The 18,774-nt window shown below is 36.0% G+C and overlaps 1 protein-coding gene across 1 annotated transcript; it reads right to left on the bottom strand.

The window, feature by feature from the left end:
* Positions 1-5,468: 5,468 nt before the first annotated feature.
* CLEC12A (C-type lectin domain family 12 member A) lies at positions 5,469-17,360 on the bottom strand. The gene is made up of 6 exons (XM_069490486.1): positions 17,258-17,360; positions 12,359-12,457; positions 11,362-11,550; positions 10,337-10,488; positions 8,544-8,650; positions 5,469-5,640 (listed from the first exon to the last, which is right to left on the bottom strand). The coding sequence occupies exons 1-6, from the start codon at positions 17,346-17,348 to the stop codon at positions 5,469-5,471; spliced, it is 810 nt and encodes a 269-aa protein (XP_069346587.1). The 5' UTR covers positions 17,349-17,360.
* Between the last annotated feature and the right edge of the window lie 1,414 nt (positions 17,361-18,774).

Here is an 18,774-nt window from a genome sequence, read left to right as displayed (position 1 = left end):
TTCCTTAGTTAGATATATTCCTAGATATTTTATTTTCTTTGTTGCTATTTTGAAGGGTATTGAGTCCTTAATTTGGTTCTCCGTTTGACTGTTATTGGCGTATATGAATGCCTCTGATTTGTGTGTATTGATTTTGTATCCTGAGACTTTGCTGAATTCATTAATCAATTCCAGGAGTCTCTTGGTTGAAATCTTGGGGTTTTCTAGATATAACATCATATCATCAGCAAAGAGTGAGAGTTTGATCTCTTCTGTCCCTATTTGGACTCCCTTGGAAGGGATGGGTGTATACCTACTTGATGAGTGCTATGCGCACTGCCTGGGGAATGGACACATTTGAAGTTCTCTCTGGGGGGGATGGGGTGGGGGGAGGGGAGGAGTGCACACCTACATGATGAGAGTGATGTGCACTGTCTAGGTAATGGACACAACTAAAGCTCAGACTCGGGGGGATGGGGAGGCATGGGCAATGTATATAGCCTGATCTTTTGTACCCCCTTGATGAGCTGAAAAACAAACAAAAAATAAAAATAAAATAAAAAAAAAAATATTCTCTAATGATCCTTTGCATTTCTGTGATATGATTTGTTTCATCTTCTTTTTGTTTCTGATTTTATTTATTTGGTTCTTCTCTCTCTTAGTCTATGTAGTAGTTTATTGATTTTATTTATCTTTTAAAAAATGAAGGTTTCATTTTGTCAATCTTTTGTGTTATTTTTCTAGTCTCTATTTTATTCATTTTGCTCTAATTTTTATCATTTTTTCTTTCTGGCAATTTTTAGTTTTGTTTGTTCTTGCTTTTCTAGTTCTTTGAGGCACATTGTTTGTTTGTTTACTTGACATCTTTTGACTGCTTTGATGTAGGCATTTATTGCTATAAATTTCTCTCTTAGCACTGCTTTTGCTGTGTCCCATAGATTTTGGTACGTTGTGCTTTGATTCAGGCAATGTTTTAATTTCCTTCTTAATTTCTTTATTGACTCAGTGGTCAATCAAGATAAGATGTTTAATTTCCGTGTATTCGTACTGTTTCCAAAATTCCTCTTGTAATTGATTTCTAGTTTCATTCAATTGTGGTCTAAGAAGATACTTGGTATGATTTTGATTTTTAAAAATTTGTTGAGACTTGTGGTCTAACATATAATCTCTCTTGAAGAATATTCCATGTGATGATGAGAAGAATGTGTATTCTGCAGCCATTGGGTAAAATATTTTGATGTTTGTTAAAACCATTTGGTCTAAAGTCAAGTTTAAATCTAATATTTCTTTGTTGATTTTCTCTCTAGAGGATCTGTCCAATGCTGAGAGTGGGGTGTTGCAGTCCCTAATTATTATTGTATTGGAGCCTATTTCTACCTTTAGATCTAATAATATTTCCTTTATATATCTAGGTGTTCCACTATTGCAGGGGGGGGAATATATATATATATATATATATACACATATATATATGTGTTGCTATGATCCCTAAATCATCATGTAACCTTCTTTGCTTCTTTTTATAGTTTTTGACTTAAATTCTGTTTTATCTAAGTATAGCTAGTCTTGCTTGTTTTGTGTTTCCATTTGCATAGATTATCTTCTTCTATCCCTTCACTTTCAGCATATGTGTCTTAACAGGTGAAGTCAGTTTCTTGTAGGCAGTATATAGTTGGATCATTTTTTAAAATCCATTCAGCCAGTCTGTATCTTTTACTTGAGGAATTTAATCTGTTTATACTCAAGATTATTACAGATGGGTGAGAACTTATTCGTGTCATTTAAAATTTTTTTCTGGTTGTTTTGATTATCTTTTGTTCCTTTCTTTTCTCTTATTATTTATCATTGTTGTTTCATGGTTTTCTGTTTTGGTAACATGTGTCTCCTTTTTCTTTATCATTTGTGTATCTGCTCTACCAATGAGTTTTATGTGACTAGATGCTTTTCTTTTACTCTTTTAAAAATTCTCTCTTTGTCTTTCACTTTTTATAGTTTGACTATCATGTGCTTTGGAGAAGATCCTTTGGGGTTGAATCTATTTGGAGACCTTTGAGCATTCTGTATCTGGAGGTATATATCTATTGCAAGACTTGGGAAATTTTCAGCTATTATTTTGTTAAATAGGCTTTTATACCTTTGTCCATCTCCTTCTGGAACTTCCAAAATTCAAATACTGGTTGCTTGCCTGCCTGCCTGCCTGCCTTCCTTCCTTCCTTCCTTCTTCCCTTCTCTTCTTCTTCTTCTTTTTTTCTTTCTTCTTTCTTCTTCTTCTTCTTCTTTCTTCTTCTCCTTCTTCTCCTTCTTCCTTCTTCTTCCTTCTTGTTCTTCTTCCTCTTCCTCTTCTTCCTCTTCCTCTTCTCCTCCTTCCTCTCCTTCTCCTCCTCCTTCTTCCTTTTCTTTTCTTTTCTCTTCTTTACTTCCTTCTTCTTCTTTCTTCTCCTGACTAGGTTATTTCAATAGACCTATCTTCAAGTTCAGAAATTCTTTCTTCTCCTCAATTTAGTCTATTATTGAATCTCTTTATTTATTTTTTATTTCATTCATTGAATTATTCAGTTCTAGGATTTCTGTTTGTCTCTTTTTTATGATACCTATCTTTTTGTTGAATTTATCATTCAGATCATGAATGTTTTTCCTGACTTCTATGTTTTCTTCTATCTCACTGAATTTCTAATATTATAATTTCGAATTATTTTTTAGGCATTTCATTGATTTCTTTTTTGTCAAAATCTGTTGCTGGAGAATTACTATGTTTCTTTTCATGTTTCTTGTGTTCTTATGTTGATATCAGCACATCTGGTGTAACAGTCATTTCTTCCAATTTTATGCATTGGCTTTCATGGAGAAAGGCTTTTGCCTATAGATGTATTTATAAGTGTTGGTTTGGTAGGGCACTTTGCTTTGATTATGATGGACTGAGCAGTATAGTCTTCATATGATTTCTACAGCTATAATCAGTGTCAGTAGTGCCTGTGAGTTCCCCAGTGGCTTAGGCTATGGTTGTTATTAGAGGCTGTGGTGAGGCTAGGCATGCTGGTCCTTGAGCTTTCATGAGATACATGCTATGCAGGCACCAGTGGTAGCAGGTCTGCGTGGGTTGATCCTTGGACCTCCAAGAGACTTGCTCAGGTACCAGCATTGGTAATGGTGGGCTGAATGGGTAGGTGGGTCCTCAGGGCCCTGGGTGGCCTGTGTAACCTTGGTGATGGCAGTAGTGGTGGTGGTCTAAGCTTTGGGCTTCCAAGTGGCATGTGTGAGTGCCAGCAGTGGTGGAAGTAAACTGGTCAGGCCCATCCTCAGGCCCCTGGAAGATATGCATAGGTACCAGCAAAGGTAGGCAATATGATTCCCAGACTCCTACATGTTGTGTGTGGATGCTGGTGGTGGCAGATGGGGCAAACTTATCCTTTGGCTCCCTCAATGGTGTGCATGGGCACCACCAACAGTGAGTGTGTTGGATTGATCCCCAGACCCTTGGATGATACACATAGGCACTGGTGAGGGTGGTGCCAGGTGGGGTGTATATGTCCTTAGGTCCCCTGTTGTTGCACACAGGCACAGGCTGCAATAGACTGAGGAGCTTGACTCTCAGCCCCCTGTACAGCATGCTGTGATACAGGAGGCAGTTGCAGTAGGTAGGTTGAGCCTAATTTTAGGCCTCCGGATGGTGGGAGTAGATGCCTGCAGTGTTGGGTGGGGCTGGTCAATCCCCAGTCCCCGCAGAAGTCATGCCCAGGCACCAGTTCAGTTGCAGTGTGTGGGGTGAAACTCCTCAGGCCTACAGATGGCATGCACAGGTGCTACTGGGAGGTCAGGAGGGCCTGTCCTCAGGTTCTTTGATAGCTTCTGGTCAGGCCTGTCCCCCAACACCTTTGAAGGCTCATGCAGGCGCACAGTGGCTCTGCTGCCAGAGGCAGGGGGAGTGGTATTGCTGTCACTGGCAGGACCCCAGGCCAGAAGCTCCCTGGCTCTGTGGAGCAAGTGCTTTGGCTCCCCTGGTCCTGGGGGAAGCCTCCCTGGTATGCTGCACTGCCCATTCCCCAGGTTGCAAGACACTGTGTGGGCTAGAATGCTGGGGACCCTGCCAGCACCACAATGCTGCAGCCTTCTGAATGGACATGGGGGGATGTAAGTGAGGCTCTAGAGATGTGGAGATGGAGGGGCTGTTGGGCCCTAGAGCACGATGCAAGCTAGTGGGGCCTGGGTTATCAAAATAAGCACTGTGCTACAGCTGCTTAGGTCTAAGAGGATGTGTGGGACTCTGCATGAACTCCCTCTCTGTAACAATGATGTTCATAGACTCCAGGAAGCTCTTTATACTAATCTCAGGGCCCACAAGAGCTGAGGGGCTCTCCCATGGCTAAGATTGCAGGAGTCCACAGTGGGAATGTGGGCCACTGGTGATTTTTCACTTACCTTTCCCACAATAGGGAATCCCTACCAACTCTGAGCCAATCCCAGCTGGGCCAACTGCTTCTCTTTTTTATCCTTTCATGCCTCAGAGGTTCCCTGTCACTTTCCTGCTGAATTCCAGTGCTACCTCTTAGACACCTATTCAATGTGTGATTATGTGTTTGCTGTTTTGGTCTTTCTTTGTGGAGGAGATGAGTGCCTGCCAGTGTCTCTAGTCAGCTGTCGTCTGGAAGCCCCTTTTCTTCCATTTTATGTTGGTTCCTATGGACATAATTATATTATCTACAAATAAAAATGTTTTATTTCTCCCTTTTCCTTTTTTTTATATTTCGTATTTCTTTTTCTTGCCTTATTGCACTGCTAGGACCTCTAATACTCAAAAGAGGCTGTTGAATAAAATGATTGATAAAGATTATTCTTATTTTGTTTCAGCACTGAAAATAAAAACATTCTTTTACCAGATGTATGATGTTTACTGTTAACTATATAACTTTATAACTTAAGTTTTATTAGTTTATTTGTTTATGTCAACAGTCTTTATCAGATTAGGAAATCTGCTTCTAGTTATCTGAGAAGTTTTATTATAGTTGGGTGTTGTTTTCACCAAATGCATTTTTATGTCTATTGTTTTTTCTTTCTTAGTTTTTTTCAAAATGTAAATCAACCTGTGTTATTAGAATAAATCCCAACTGATCAAAATGAATTATCCTTTCTATATTTTTCGGATTTAATTTTCTCTGATTTTCTATAAGATTGGAATTGCCCTTATTCATTTTTGGAAAAGCAAAAAAAAAAAAAAAAAAAATCAGCTTCAGATTCCTGTATTCTCACCAGGAAACCCTATTTTTTATTCTGAACAGCATCTACACTGTATCTAACTGATAAGGTATGACTTTAGGTTCCTTAAACTCAGCAAATGAGGAGAAAGAAGAAAGTTTCAAGATGTAAATGTTAGGAGAAAGGCAAAAATGTAGTCTCACAGGATTTTCATTCTATTTGTATCATTTAGGAGATACATGCTTTCTAAAGTTGCCTACACTTGCAGGATATTAACTGAAACAAAATAATTGCACTAACTATATTCTTTCATCTAGAACTTCACTGGTTAGAGTACTTTCAATCTTCACTGGATTGGCCATCTTCTCACATATCATTTTTTTTCTTCTATTGCAGTAATCATATTCAACATATATTCCACTTAGATATCCACAATACATCTCATTTAAGTCAGTTGTGTTTCTTATTTCCCTGAAAGAGAAAATAAAGAATTACATTTGGCAAGTCAGATGTTTGAAACATATTTACCAAAAAATTTACTTTTCCAACAAGACATTATTGCCCCTGGGTCTCTATGGTCTAAGCTAAATTAATTTGCAATGTCAAATGCTGGTTTATTTCTCCCTGCTTTCTCTACTTTCCCACATCTGAGGCATTTACTATCTTTTACTTCTAGACTTAGCACCCCCACCTCTTCCACACCTAATATGATTTAGAATTCTTTTCCATAACATTCTCTAGTCTAACTGGCTCAGTAGTAAATCTTTGACATTGTCTTCCTAAAGTGTTTTTTTGTAATCACCAAAATTAGGAATTAACCTAATATATGACACCTTAAGCTCAACGTCATTTTCAAATGACATTTCCTTCTAGACAGTTTTCAGAAATTTTTACTCTGAAATTCTGACTAATAACCACCCCATATACTACATTAATGATCAGGGACTATGTTCTAAAGAAAAATTTATAAATTAAAAGTATCTACCCAAAGAAAAAGAAGTCATTATATCAAAAATACACTTGCATTCATTATGTTTATTGCAGCACAATTCACAATTGCAAAGACATGGAATCAACCTAAATGCCGATCAACTGATGAGTGGATAAAGAAAACTGTGGGGGGTATATATATATATATATACACACACACACACACACACACACACACACCATGGAATACACTCAGCCATAAAAAAGAATAAAATAATGTCTTTTGCATCAACTTGGATGGAACTGGAGGCCATTATCCCAAGTGAAGTATCTGAGGCACTTAAAAACAAACACCACGTTCTCATGTATAAGTGGGAGCTAAACAATGGGTGTGCATGGTCACACAGAGTGGTATGATGGACATTGGAGACTCAGAAGGGGGAGGGTAAGAGAGGGGTGAGGGATGAAAAATTACCTTTTGGGTACAATGTACACTATCCAGGTGATGGGTATACTAAAAGCATCCATGTAACAAAAACACATTTGTATCTCCTAAATCTATTGAAATAAATAAAACTTTTAAAAATAAATTAATTAAAAATATTATCTTTTGGATAAATACAGTATCAATACTTAGGTCAATAAATAAAGACCATCAATCAATAAATAAATTCACCAATTAAGTTTTCAAGAATGAGATGCCTTGTTTGTGGTGATATTTATTTATTTATTTATTTGTGTCATTTATTACCAACCCCTTCCAGAAACAAGCCCCAAAATAACATTGAGAAGAAAAAACAAAAGGAAAATTTATATATATACATATGTGTCATAATATGATTACTACATGAATTTTTCCTGTATTACATGATAATTTAAAATATCCACAGTGTTTTCCATTCCATTATAGACTACTTTCCCATTTGCAATAATTACAAAAAGCACATGTATATTCTACTTTTTTCAAAACAAGATTCCATCTATACTCTCTTGTAACGCACACATCACCTTTACCCTAGTCCTTTGCTCCAAATGTGACTTTTAAAATATATATCCTTTTCCCCTCCATTTGTATGTATCTTGTCCTCCATTCTGTTGTATCATCACCAACCACTAACAATAGGGCCACCTTGTCTTTCTGACCCACACTCCTATAGTTCTCATTTCTATGTGAAGGAAAAAGCAAACAAATAAAGCAAAACAAGAACTTGTGTTTGTGGTGTGATTCAATGTGATGAGTATGCAGGGCTCTCAGTGCTCAGACTCAGTGTGGTAGCACCTCAACACAGCTGCCTCTGAGAAACCTCTTGCCGAAAGTGTCATCAACTAAAAACTATGTGTTAAATAGTGAGTTTCCAACAGTATCCAGAAGGTTGGAGCTCTGGCTTCTTTCTTTAGTCTGGTACTATTTGTTTCTAAAATTTCAGGGAATATAAAATACAAACGAAATTTTGCCACTATTTTTATATAAAGCCTTGATGTTTTCCATTACAAGCAGAGCAAATAAAATCATTTATAATAGGGTGTTTATAACCACATTCTTCAATATATTACACAACAAATTGTTTTCTATATAAAATGTATGCGAGATACCACGCCAAAGTTTATTTTATCACCTTTGATCTGACATGCTCTAGTCAGTCTCTAAATTTTTTACTCAAAAATACCCTTTTTTTTTTTTTTCTTTTTTTGAGACAAGAGTCTCACTCTGTTGCCCGGGCTAGAGTGCTGTGGCGTCAGCCTAGCTCACAGCAACCTCAAACTCCTGGGCTCAAGCAATCCTCCTGCCTCAGCCTTCCGAGTAGCTGGGACTATAGGCATGCACCACCATACCCAGCTAATTTTTTCTGTATATATTTTTGGTTGGCCAGATAATTTCTTTCTATTTTTAGTAGAGACGGGGCCTCACTCTTGCTCAGGCTGGTAAAAAATACCCATTTTTAATGCCAGTTATAACAAAAGTTTCAAAGATAAAATTTATTTTTGGTTATTCTGTGCATTCTTACTGAAGCATTTATCACACTATGCTCTTTTTATCTCTAGAATTATTCTAACAATCTGTACATATAATTGATGGCTAAGTAACTTTAAAGAATCAATCTTTCATTCATCTTTTAATCACAGAAATTAACACAATATTAAGTATTTGTTAGAGTTCAGTGACTTTTATGAGCTTCCATAATTTTCTTAGAAAAAAAGCATTATTTACAGAAATTCTCCATAATTTGGTTACTATAAGTTGGTTAATGACTTGTCAAAATAATAACAAGACATTTGTGGCAACTTTCTGCATTTTGAAACACATGAAAGAGACCTAACAGAAAAAGGTTCTTTAAAAATGCAATTTCAACTTAAGCTGATTTTAATTGGAATGTACAATGTTCCTGAGCAAAATATCTCTACTCAAACTGAACTCTAAAATTTTAACAAGAATGGATACTTACCAGGCAGGGGAGTTGAAAATCTGATCCAACTCAAAGTAGGAGATGGAATCTTCTCTGGGAGATAATCCCAGCCAATAGTTATATAAATGCTGGGATTTTATAAAGCCCTACAGGAAATAGAGATTGTCTGTTTAAAAAACTGTTTCTTATTTTTGTACATTGCCTTATAATGTAATTTCTTACAAAATACTGTTTTAAGGTGACATTTTACATTGCACTGCTACTTTTCAATGTCATTAAATGAAATTGAAAGAAGATACTCCTTACTATATGATTTCAACATTTTTTACAATATTACTTCCTGTCTTAAAAGAAGAAAGGACCTACCAATCCATGTATAACTTTAATTTTAGGTCAATGATAAGTCCATAAATTTCATGATTCAAAAATGTTAGCAGTAGGCCAGGCGTGGTGGCTCACGCCTGTAATCCTAGCACTCTGGGAGGCTGAGGCAAGTGGATTGTTTGAGCTCAGGAGTTCGAGACCAGCCTGAGCAACAGCAAGACTCCGTCTTTACTAAAAAAAAAAAAAGAAAGAAAGAAAGAAAGAAATTAGCTGGACAACTAAAAATATATAGAAAAATTTAGCCAGTCATGGTGGCGCATGCCTGTAGTCCCAGCTGCTTGAGAGGCTGAGGCAGAAGGAGGATTGCTCGAGCCCAGGAGTTTGAGGTTGCTGTGAGGTAGGCTGACGCCACGGCACTCTAGCCCCGGCAACAGAGTGAGACTTTGTCTCAAAAAAAAAAAAAAAAAAAATTGGCAGTAAATACTCAGTCCAGGGGAAAAGGAGGTGGTTAATAGCTATAAAGAAAAGTTGACAGAAACAAAAAGAGTAGGGAAAAATGCAGCAAACTCAGATGAGAGAGGTTATAGAATAGGATTTAGAACTAGCTCAGAATTTTGTAGCCAAAGTCACAGGTATTTTTTTTTTATTTCAGTCCTGCAAAAAAAATTTTTTTAGGTAACTATGAATGGGTTATTTGAAAATAATCTGATCAGAAAAAAGATTATGGATTGATTTCCCTCTGTTCTGTAAAGGATAACAAAATTTCTTATGGGGGGAAGCTGAGACTTTTAGGAAAATGTAACTTTCCTGAAAAATATACAATTACTTTCTGAGAGACCAGACATGTTAACTAATAAATGTATTATGGAGATGTCATTTAGACATGGGGGAAAAAAGAATATAAATAAAGCTACCAGAGAACCCATTTATTTCCTGGGACCCAAGGACTCAATGTAATATATCTGCTTGGCACTTGCCTTTTGCTATCTCATCTCAATTCTATTTGTTTATACATATTTTATGCTATCCTAGTATAACTTGGTTTCTTCTCTTAGTAAATGAAAAAATATTAATATAAAATGGTAGAAACCAATCTTCTGTGGTTTTTATGGCATTAAATAATCTCTAAATCTCAAAAATAATCTCTAGATCCTTTGTTTTTAGATAATTGTATGGAAATCATGTTCTGAGATTTGATTTCAGAGTTCTAATTTGTAAATGCTTATAGGCTTGTAGATTCTGGGTGCCCCATACCTACCCATCTACCCATCAGCTTCTATGAATCCTTTGATGACAAGGTCCTAAGCTAAGGTTTTTATACGATTTACTTTGGCTATAATATCCTGACATAAATGTACAAGGTCTCGGTCACCTCACACATACTCCAACTAAAATAAGCCAGAATCGTGAATGGGTGGATCCAGGTCTTCCCAACATGCCCTACGCCTCTCCATCCTATGAAGGGAAAAGTATTCTTCCTCCCCAAAGGCAGGGAGACGTGGTTTTACCAATGCACTCTTGTTGTTAATCTTCAACAGGCTGGCATTCCGAGCAGCACATTCCATTTTACTCTTTTGCCATGTTTGAGTATTATCATATAGGAAATAACAGCTGTCTTCATGCCACGTCCATCTCTTTGGACAAGGTTTACATTTGTGCTCTGGAAGAAGAACATAGTCTTATCTGGTTTGTGTTGATAGTTTTCACCATTCTTATTTCTTTCACTCTGTGTGACATTGACCAAATTTACTGTTTCTTCTTTTTACATCAAAGGGGAAGGAAATGAATCCTGTATTCTAGATCCCTGTATATCACTATAATGTGTCAGAAACAAGTCTTGAACAAGAAATTTTAAATTAAATACTTGGGTTCAAGTGTATCTTCCTATGTCAATCTCCCTTTGTCAGTTTTTGTATTCTCGAACGGCAATAAAAATGAATCAGGGGGAATATTCTGTACAGGAACAATCAACCCCCGACACCCATACCAATCCTGCCTTCTCCAACCTCTAGCTCTCTGACTTATTGAATATTTGAGAGGCTTCTTGGGAGCACAAGAAACATATTTCAGCTACAGTAAGTACAGAAATTTATAGAGATATTATAAGACCACCTGCCCCAAATCCCAATAGTAACACCTCAGTTTATTTATTTTCTATGGACTCTTTGTCATCAATTATTGCCTCAAATTTAGGAATGAGGTCACCCATAAAGAGGTGTCATTTCCTCTCTACCTTCTATTGACATCAGTGCCCAGAACAACAGTAGTAAATGACAGAGAAACTGTATCGTGTTTTATTGTGTAACTGTCATTCCCTGATAATTTCGGGGCCTGTAATTATCATTACTTTGTTTTGTTTTTCTTCTTACTACATGGCAATAGCAATGAGTTCTCTGTCAACCACATTTAATTCCTTCTCCCAAATAAGTGCTTCCCAGGGAAAGGTTGCTAGCTAATAATGAAATGATTCTTAAGGGACTCTATAGTTTAGTTCATTGTCTAGTAAATAACTCCACGAGCAATACGTGGTTACCTGGTGTTTTTCTATATAGCTCATAACATAATTTAGTGGCCATTTTTTGCAGTGTGATGGAGAAGTTCCTGATCTTATTGGAGCTACTTATGTTACTCATCAGTTGTAGAGAAACATTTCTCTTAAGTTCTTCATTGATATTTTGTAGTTTATCCAATTTTTCCATTTCTATCTTCAAAGTTCTGTAAACTACAGATCAAAAACAAACAAAAATTTTATTTATTTTCCATAAATAAAATTTTTTAAAAGGAAATTTAAATCAAATACCTAATAGTACCACTCATTGTTAGGAGACGTTTAGGATTTTTGGGATACATTCTTAAACTTTAAGATTTTGGCAAGTATGTTGTGTGATAGAATTTTCCTTGCTACTTTTTCAGATGCAAAATAGTGACTAGATCAACTCTGCTCATAAATCTTTATGGCATTTTTAAATGTTGTTATGCTTTGTATTACACTTATATTTAATGCCATCAATTCATGTTGCCTAATATATTGCATATTGTTTCCTTGGGTCAATTTCTTAATGCAAGGAAGGCCGTGGGCTTTTTCTTTAACTGTAAAAATTTACAATGTTTAATCAGACTCACATGAATGTAGTATGTTTTTGTACTTCCTCGTTTCTGAGTAAATAAATATTTGTTGAGGGGGAAATTTTACAAATAATTTTAAATTAAAAACTTTTTGTATTTTGTCAAAAAAAATAAAAATAAAATAAAATTATATTACAAAAAAAATGACAAATAATTTTAAACCCTCAATAGAGCCATCACCCTTTATCTTTTTCGGAAGTTGTATTAAGAAGGCTAAAGGGGTAGGGAAGCAGTTACTCTACAGGAGTGCGGGGAAAGAGACTAAGTACCGCAAAGTAAGTCCCCTTTGTAGGCATGTCACTTATCATTATTGCAACACTTCAATTCAAAGAATACACTTTGCTTGTAAAGTTCTTGAAATTCTAGGTGCTTTCCCCTTCAATCAAAACAAAGTTAGTACATACACTCGCTTCCTAAGACTCCCAATCCAACAAGCAGCAGAAGGCATAGAAGAGTCAGGGACAAGGCTGTGTGGCGCCATACATGGGAACGAGGAGGAGGTGCTGTAGAGAGAAAAATTAAAGCAAAATTAACAAAGAGTAACAAATGGTGTACACCTTCATTTGATTTATTTATACTTCCACCTATCCATTCATTCATTCCTTTGCCTTTATTTCTTTCCCAACATGTCAATTATAAAGGAATGTCATTTGCTAGAAACTAAAGGACATCTTAAATCTTTTTGAAGTATAAGTCAAAAATATTCGGTTAATTGTTTTGCAAGGAAACTGATTCTCACAGAAGAACCTGTTGACTGGTAGACCGATTCAAGAAACAGAGAGGCAAAAACAGGCTTTATATTGAGGGTGGAGAAAACCAATCAAACTAGATATAGTGTATTTTTTTTTTGTACAAATTTAGGGAAAGTGAGTAACTGGCAGCAAACAGAGAAGTCAATCTGAGCAGTCTTCCTTTGAGTAGAAAATTCTCACATGTCAAAGAAAGCGGTTTCAGTTGTTTATGTGTTCCCCAGATAAGCCTGAGAGTTTGGCTGCAGAACATACACGATAGGCTGTCTCTTTGTATTAATAATATCTCTGAGTGCCCTTCCAGCAGCCTCTGATCTTAGTCCAGATTGACAGCATTTCTTCATTAGAATTTTTCAGTATTTTTCATGTTTTTTAGTAAGAAACTTTTGTTGATTACCTTCTTTTCTACTGAACAGTGATCCCCAGAACAGATCATTTTCCTATTAAAAAAACAGGAAAATGAACTTTGTATCATGAATTAATTATTCTTAAATCACTATGATTTAAATGATCATAATGTGTATATGTAAAGACTAGATATTTAGAGAAAATACAATTCTGGAATAACATGATAATCTTACTATATGTGTACTTCTGAGCTATTTCTTACATTTTACAGTTGATGGTGCAATAATATTGTGAAATCCAGAGAGAATTGCTAATAAAACATGAAACTTAACTTCCTTAGACTTTTGAAAATAGTTACTAGTGAAAGATTTTATCTAAGGTTAGAATTATAAATTTAAGTGTATCTTTCTTAAAATTGTTTTCTCATTTATGTATGAATTTAGTTATTCAAAAGTTACCTATTGAGTACCTTCTATGTACACCAGACACTATTCTAGTACTAATAATTCAGAAGTGAGCAAAACACACAAGTCTCTGCTCTCGTGGAGATAAATTGTAACTGTGAGAGGAAATGGATAAATAGACACACACACATATATATAAATTATAGGTGATAAATAAATGGTAGAAAGATCAATTGATCTCAAATTGGGCTATGATGTGCAGAGACTTGAAGGTGAGTTATATTAGAGAGTAAATAGTTCAGATCTTATGAAAAACAGGAGCCAGTATGCAATATCAGTGGGAAGAACATTACAGGCAGCAAGAACATCTAGTTCAAAGAAAAGTTTTCTATTTGAAAAACAGAATCAATTTTGTTTTTCTGTGGCTAAAGAATTGTGGCCAATGAGAGAAATGGTATTGGAAGTTTCTAAAAAAGGCAAGAGGCAGATTATTTACCATTTTGCCAGAGTGAAGGAGTTGGATTATTTGGGACACCACTGGAAAGATTTAATCAGGAGGGAAAAATAACCAGATTGGCTTATTACAAAGATCACTGTGACTGCATATTGAGAATGAATTGTGGAGTTGAAGTATTGATACTGGGAGAAGAGTAAGAAACCTATTGTAATCCACCATGTGAGAGAGAATAATAGCTTGATTTACTAGTGCTAGGGAATTTAATGATCCACATAAAGTGTAAATTTTGAAGTTAGAATCTACAGCATAAATTTATAAAATTTTTGACTTGAGAAAGTTGGTAAATAAGATAAACACATTTACAGGCGATATCTCATAGTGACAAAAATCACAATACAGTCTTTAGGGGTAGAATACTTAGGTTTGAATCCTGGTTCTACTGCTTAACACTTGTGGGACCTTGAGCAAGATATTTAACCCATCAGTGTCTCAATTTCTGCATTAGAAAAAGAAAGAGAGAGAGAGAGAGAGAGGAAGAAAAAGAAAGATGAAAGAAACAAAGAAAAGAAAAAGAAAGAAACAATGAACGAAAGAAAGAAAGAGAAAGAAAAAGAAAGGAAAGAAAGAAAGAGAAAGAAAGCAAGAAAGAAAAGAAAAGAAAAAAGAAAAGGAAAAGAAAAGAGAAGAAAAGAAAAAAGAAAGGAAGGAAGGAAAGAAGGAAGGAAGGAAGACCAAGGTTGCAAAGTATCAGAGATTAAATGATATATTTGTAATGCAATTAAAACAGTGCTGGCACATAGCAAACACTTGGTAATTGTATTTAAATATGTGCTTATATGTGTATTTAATGAGATGAGGATGACTAGAGAGACCATTTTAGAAGAAAAATAAATATTTCTATTTTTGCAACTTTAAATTTAAGAAGAAATTAGAACTCCACATGGAAATGTGAAACAGGCACTTGTATTTTCTAGTCCTAAGGACGTATGCAGGAGTAATTCTATTTGAAGCCAAATGACTGAAGGAAGAAACTTAGAAGAGCATACTGAGTGACACAAGAAAAAAGAACCCAGAACAAAGGCCTGGAGTATTCCATCATCTAGAGTTTGAATTAAGGAGAAAAGTCAAAAAAGACGATGAAGAAGGAGCAGCCATTGTGGTAGCAGAGACCATGAGGATGTGTCTAGGAGGATGTGCAAAGAAAGTGCTTAAAGAAGGACAGTTCAACTTTGTGAATGCTGCAGGCAAGTGAAGTAATGAAGGAATATTGGAGTGAAACAGGGAGGCCCTCAGTGATCCAGAGAAGCACAGTCTCCATGAAACCATGGGGGCAGAAGCCTAATGGAGTTGGGTGAGAAGGAGCTGAGAAGTGAACTGGGAGTCAATGGCCAAAGGCAATGCTTTCAAAAAGTTGAACTGTGAAAGGAAGCAAAGAAATAAAATAATCATGGAGAGGTTTAAGGGGTTGAGCATGGACTGTGTTTTGTTTGAACAGGAGTAGCAGAACATGCTGGAGCACTAAAAAGGGATAATCAATTAGAGAAGAAAGAAAGACTAATGAAGCAGAAGAGAAAGGAAAAAATTACGAAAGTGTGTCTTTGAGAAGGACACGTGGACTGAAATTCAGAATAAAATGAGGAGCTGTCCTTTGATGAGAGTAAGTACTTCACAAATAGTATCTGGAAGGAAGGAAGAGATTATCAGAATGGAAATTTTGGTAGTAGAAAGAAAAAATATAGAATGAAGTAAGAGGAAAGATGAGAGTAAACAGGGCTTGAAAATTTGTATATTTTTCATCAACAATATTCAACTGTGGGGCACAGACTGGGTGGATATTTGGGTTTAACCAGAACAGGAGTTCTTTGAGGAAAAAATAACATACATTGAAGGGAGGAAATACAAGACAGTAAGGGTAGATATTACATAACACAAATTTATATTATATAATATAGACTCCAGGCTGGATAGTGAAGATTAAGAAAGTGAACAAGAAATGGATTCAAGATTTCCATGGAGTCACAGAATTTCTGTGTTGGGAATTTAATATAAGGTGGATTGGTAGGAAAGGAGGTGGGAAGGGGTGTGATAGGTTACATAAAGGCCAGTTGTTGGTAATATCAGGTTCATGATATGCCTACCCTCTTTCACAATATAAAAGTAGAAAAACAAACGAGGAAATGAAGACAGAAAATATTGTAAAATCCTTAGACCTTTCTTCTTTCAAAAAAAGGAAAAGCCCACAGAGCTAACTGGATCTGCTATCCTTTATTAAGATTTACCATGCTAATGATAAATAGATCCAAGATCTAACAATGAAATTTCTGTTCATAGCAAAGCCAGAATTGTAAAGATACTACATTCTGTGTGTGTTTGGGGGGATCTTAACTAATACATGACAATTCCTCAGTCACTCTCCTTTTTTAATTTCACTGTTTCTACCACCCTTCTGTGTTCTCCCTACACACTGTCTATTTTTAACTCAAACAGACTGATTTCAAGAATAGATACACTAGGCTAGATTGCACTCCATAAGGCCAGGAGCCAGAAGATAAGAACTACATATAATAAAAGAAATATGAAATTATGAATAAGATGGAGTTTTAAAGAAATAAGAAATGAAAATCAATATAGACGGTCCATGATTTAAACTTGAACTGAAAAATACAAAGCTTCTAGGTACAGTGTGGTTTTGAATATTATGCCTTCCAATATTTCTTTAATTATTTTCTTTTTTTATTTTTTAATGACTCATTTCATTTAACTTAATGAACTTAACTTTTATTTTTTAGTAAGTTGGGAAAAGACCCCTAAGAGATATAGGAGAAATTTTAGGATAATATGTGTCTAATTTGGTAGATAGTCAAACGAAATCTTTGAAAAGTCCCTCTGGCTGTCTTTTTCTCTCTTTTACACACATACACAGCATTTTCTTATAAAAAAGAAAAACACACAAAATTATGACTTTCCTGGACAACATATGTTCTTTGTTCCTTTGTTCCATGGCTTCATCTCATGGGAGTAAAAAAAAAAAAAACTTTACAAAACCCAGTCATTTGAAAAATCCTGTCCCAGTTATCTTTTTTATTTCCCTCCTTTCCCACCTATCCTAGTTATCTTGAGCATAATATCAAAAAATAGAAAATTTGTAAAAGATTGAGAGTGTTCAAAGCACTAGAAAGTGTTTTTACAAAACCTTTTATAATCATTTTGTTTGGATACCTTTGGTTAAATATGGAAAGATTAAAAATTCAAATTAGATGATACCACTATCACTCACTAATATATAAGGTGCAGGGATATACCACTTACACCACCTTACAACACATCCATACCTCAAAATCTTACCTTTGTTCCCAAATTTGTCAAGTTCCTGGAGATTTGCTGTCTTACTGGAGTCCTGGAATTTCAGATCTGCGTAAGTAACTTCTTCAGACATTGATGGATATGCAAAGAAAGCGTGACCAAGTGTGAAAAAAACAAAAAGGTAAGGGTGAGAAAACAGAGTGGAATGTTAAACAGGATCTATGATTTTAAACTTCTGTTTATAAACAAAGCTTAAATTTGCAAGCTTAAACTTCTGTTTATAAACCCACTGTACCCATCACCCAAGTCTGCAAACCAGCTGCAACCCATCTGTGGCCTCAGACAAGAACTATCGCAAAAGGGAACAACTTTCTTCCTCATATTTCTTCCTTTTTCTGATTTCTATATGCTTGCAGACAGTAATTTTTGAAATTGTATGTGGACAATATATTAGTGTCATGCAAGGGTGCACAAATAACTAGCATCACATGGTGCAGATATAGCATAGAATTTATTGGATAAAAACTTTCAGGCGGAGAAATCACAGAGAGGCTCAGGAGAGAGCACTTCCAAAGGGAGTGAGAGAGTAAGCACCATCCCTTCATGCTGTTACATGGATATAGGTTTGCCTAAAAGGAGCAAGGGGACATCTAGTTTCTCCAGGTAACAAGGTATACACTGAGGAATCTAGGGCCCAGGAACGATGCCCGGGGATATGTATACGGATGGCCACAGTCTGTATATTGAGGGTTCGGGGAACAGCCAGGAGAACTAAGATCAGCCTTGAAATCTCTTTAGAGACTCACTCCACTCATTTGAACCAGTTCTTAGCTGAGCTACCAAAAGGGGAAGGGAAATGATTCTCCAGGGTCATCCAGATTTGGGTCTTATCATTGTGATTCAAAATTCTTAGTAGTCTTGATTTCATTTTTTGATCAACTATGCAAGTGGAGGTGAGGGGTGGGGAAAGACTGGTTTTAAGTTTTCCCCAATTTTCATTAGTAAATCTTACTTTAAAATTCTTATTGGGATTGCCACATGTAAATAATAGAAAATGGATAGGCATTATCATTTTTTACCATAGAAGAGAATGTATATTTTTTAATTTATAAAAAATTAACTGCTTTATTATGTTAAGAGACATAGTAAAAATACAAGGCTCCCTTTGTAAGAGCTACTAAAAATAGGTGAAATAAATAAACAGAAATAGGCCGGGCACCGTGGCTCATACCTATAATCCTAGCACTCTGGGAGGCCGAGGCGGGTGGATAGCTTGGGGTCAGGAGTTCGAGACCAGTCTGAGCAAGAGTGAGACCCCCGTCTCTACTAAAAATAGAAAGAAATTATCTGACCAACTAAAAATATATTTAGAAAAAATTAGCTGGGCATGGTGGCGCATGTCTGTAGTCCCAGCTACTCAGGAGGCTGGGGCAGGAGGATTGCTTGAGCCCAGGAGTTGGAGGTTGCTGTGAGCTAGGCTGATGCCATGGCATTCACTCTAGCCTGGGCAACAGAGTGAGACTCTGTCTCAAAAATAAATAAATAAGTAAATAAACAGA

Source organism: Eulemur rufifrons, chromosome 16 (assembly GCF_041146395.1).
Source record: "Eulemur rufifrons isolate Redbay chromosome 16, OSU_ERuf_1, whole genome shotgun sequence".
Classification (NCBI taxonomy): domain Eukaryota; kingdom Metazoa; phylum Chordata; class Mammalia; order Primates; family Lemuridae; genus Eulemur; species Eulemur rufifrons.
This window is presented reverse-complemented; position numbering and strand designations above follow the sequence as displayed.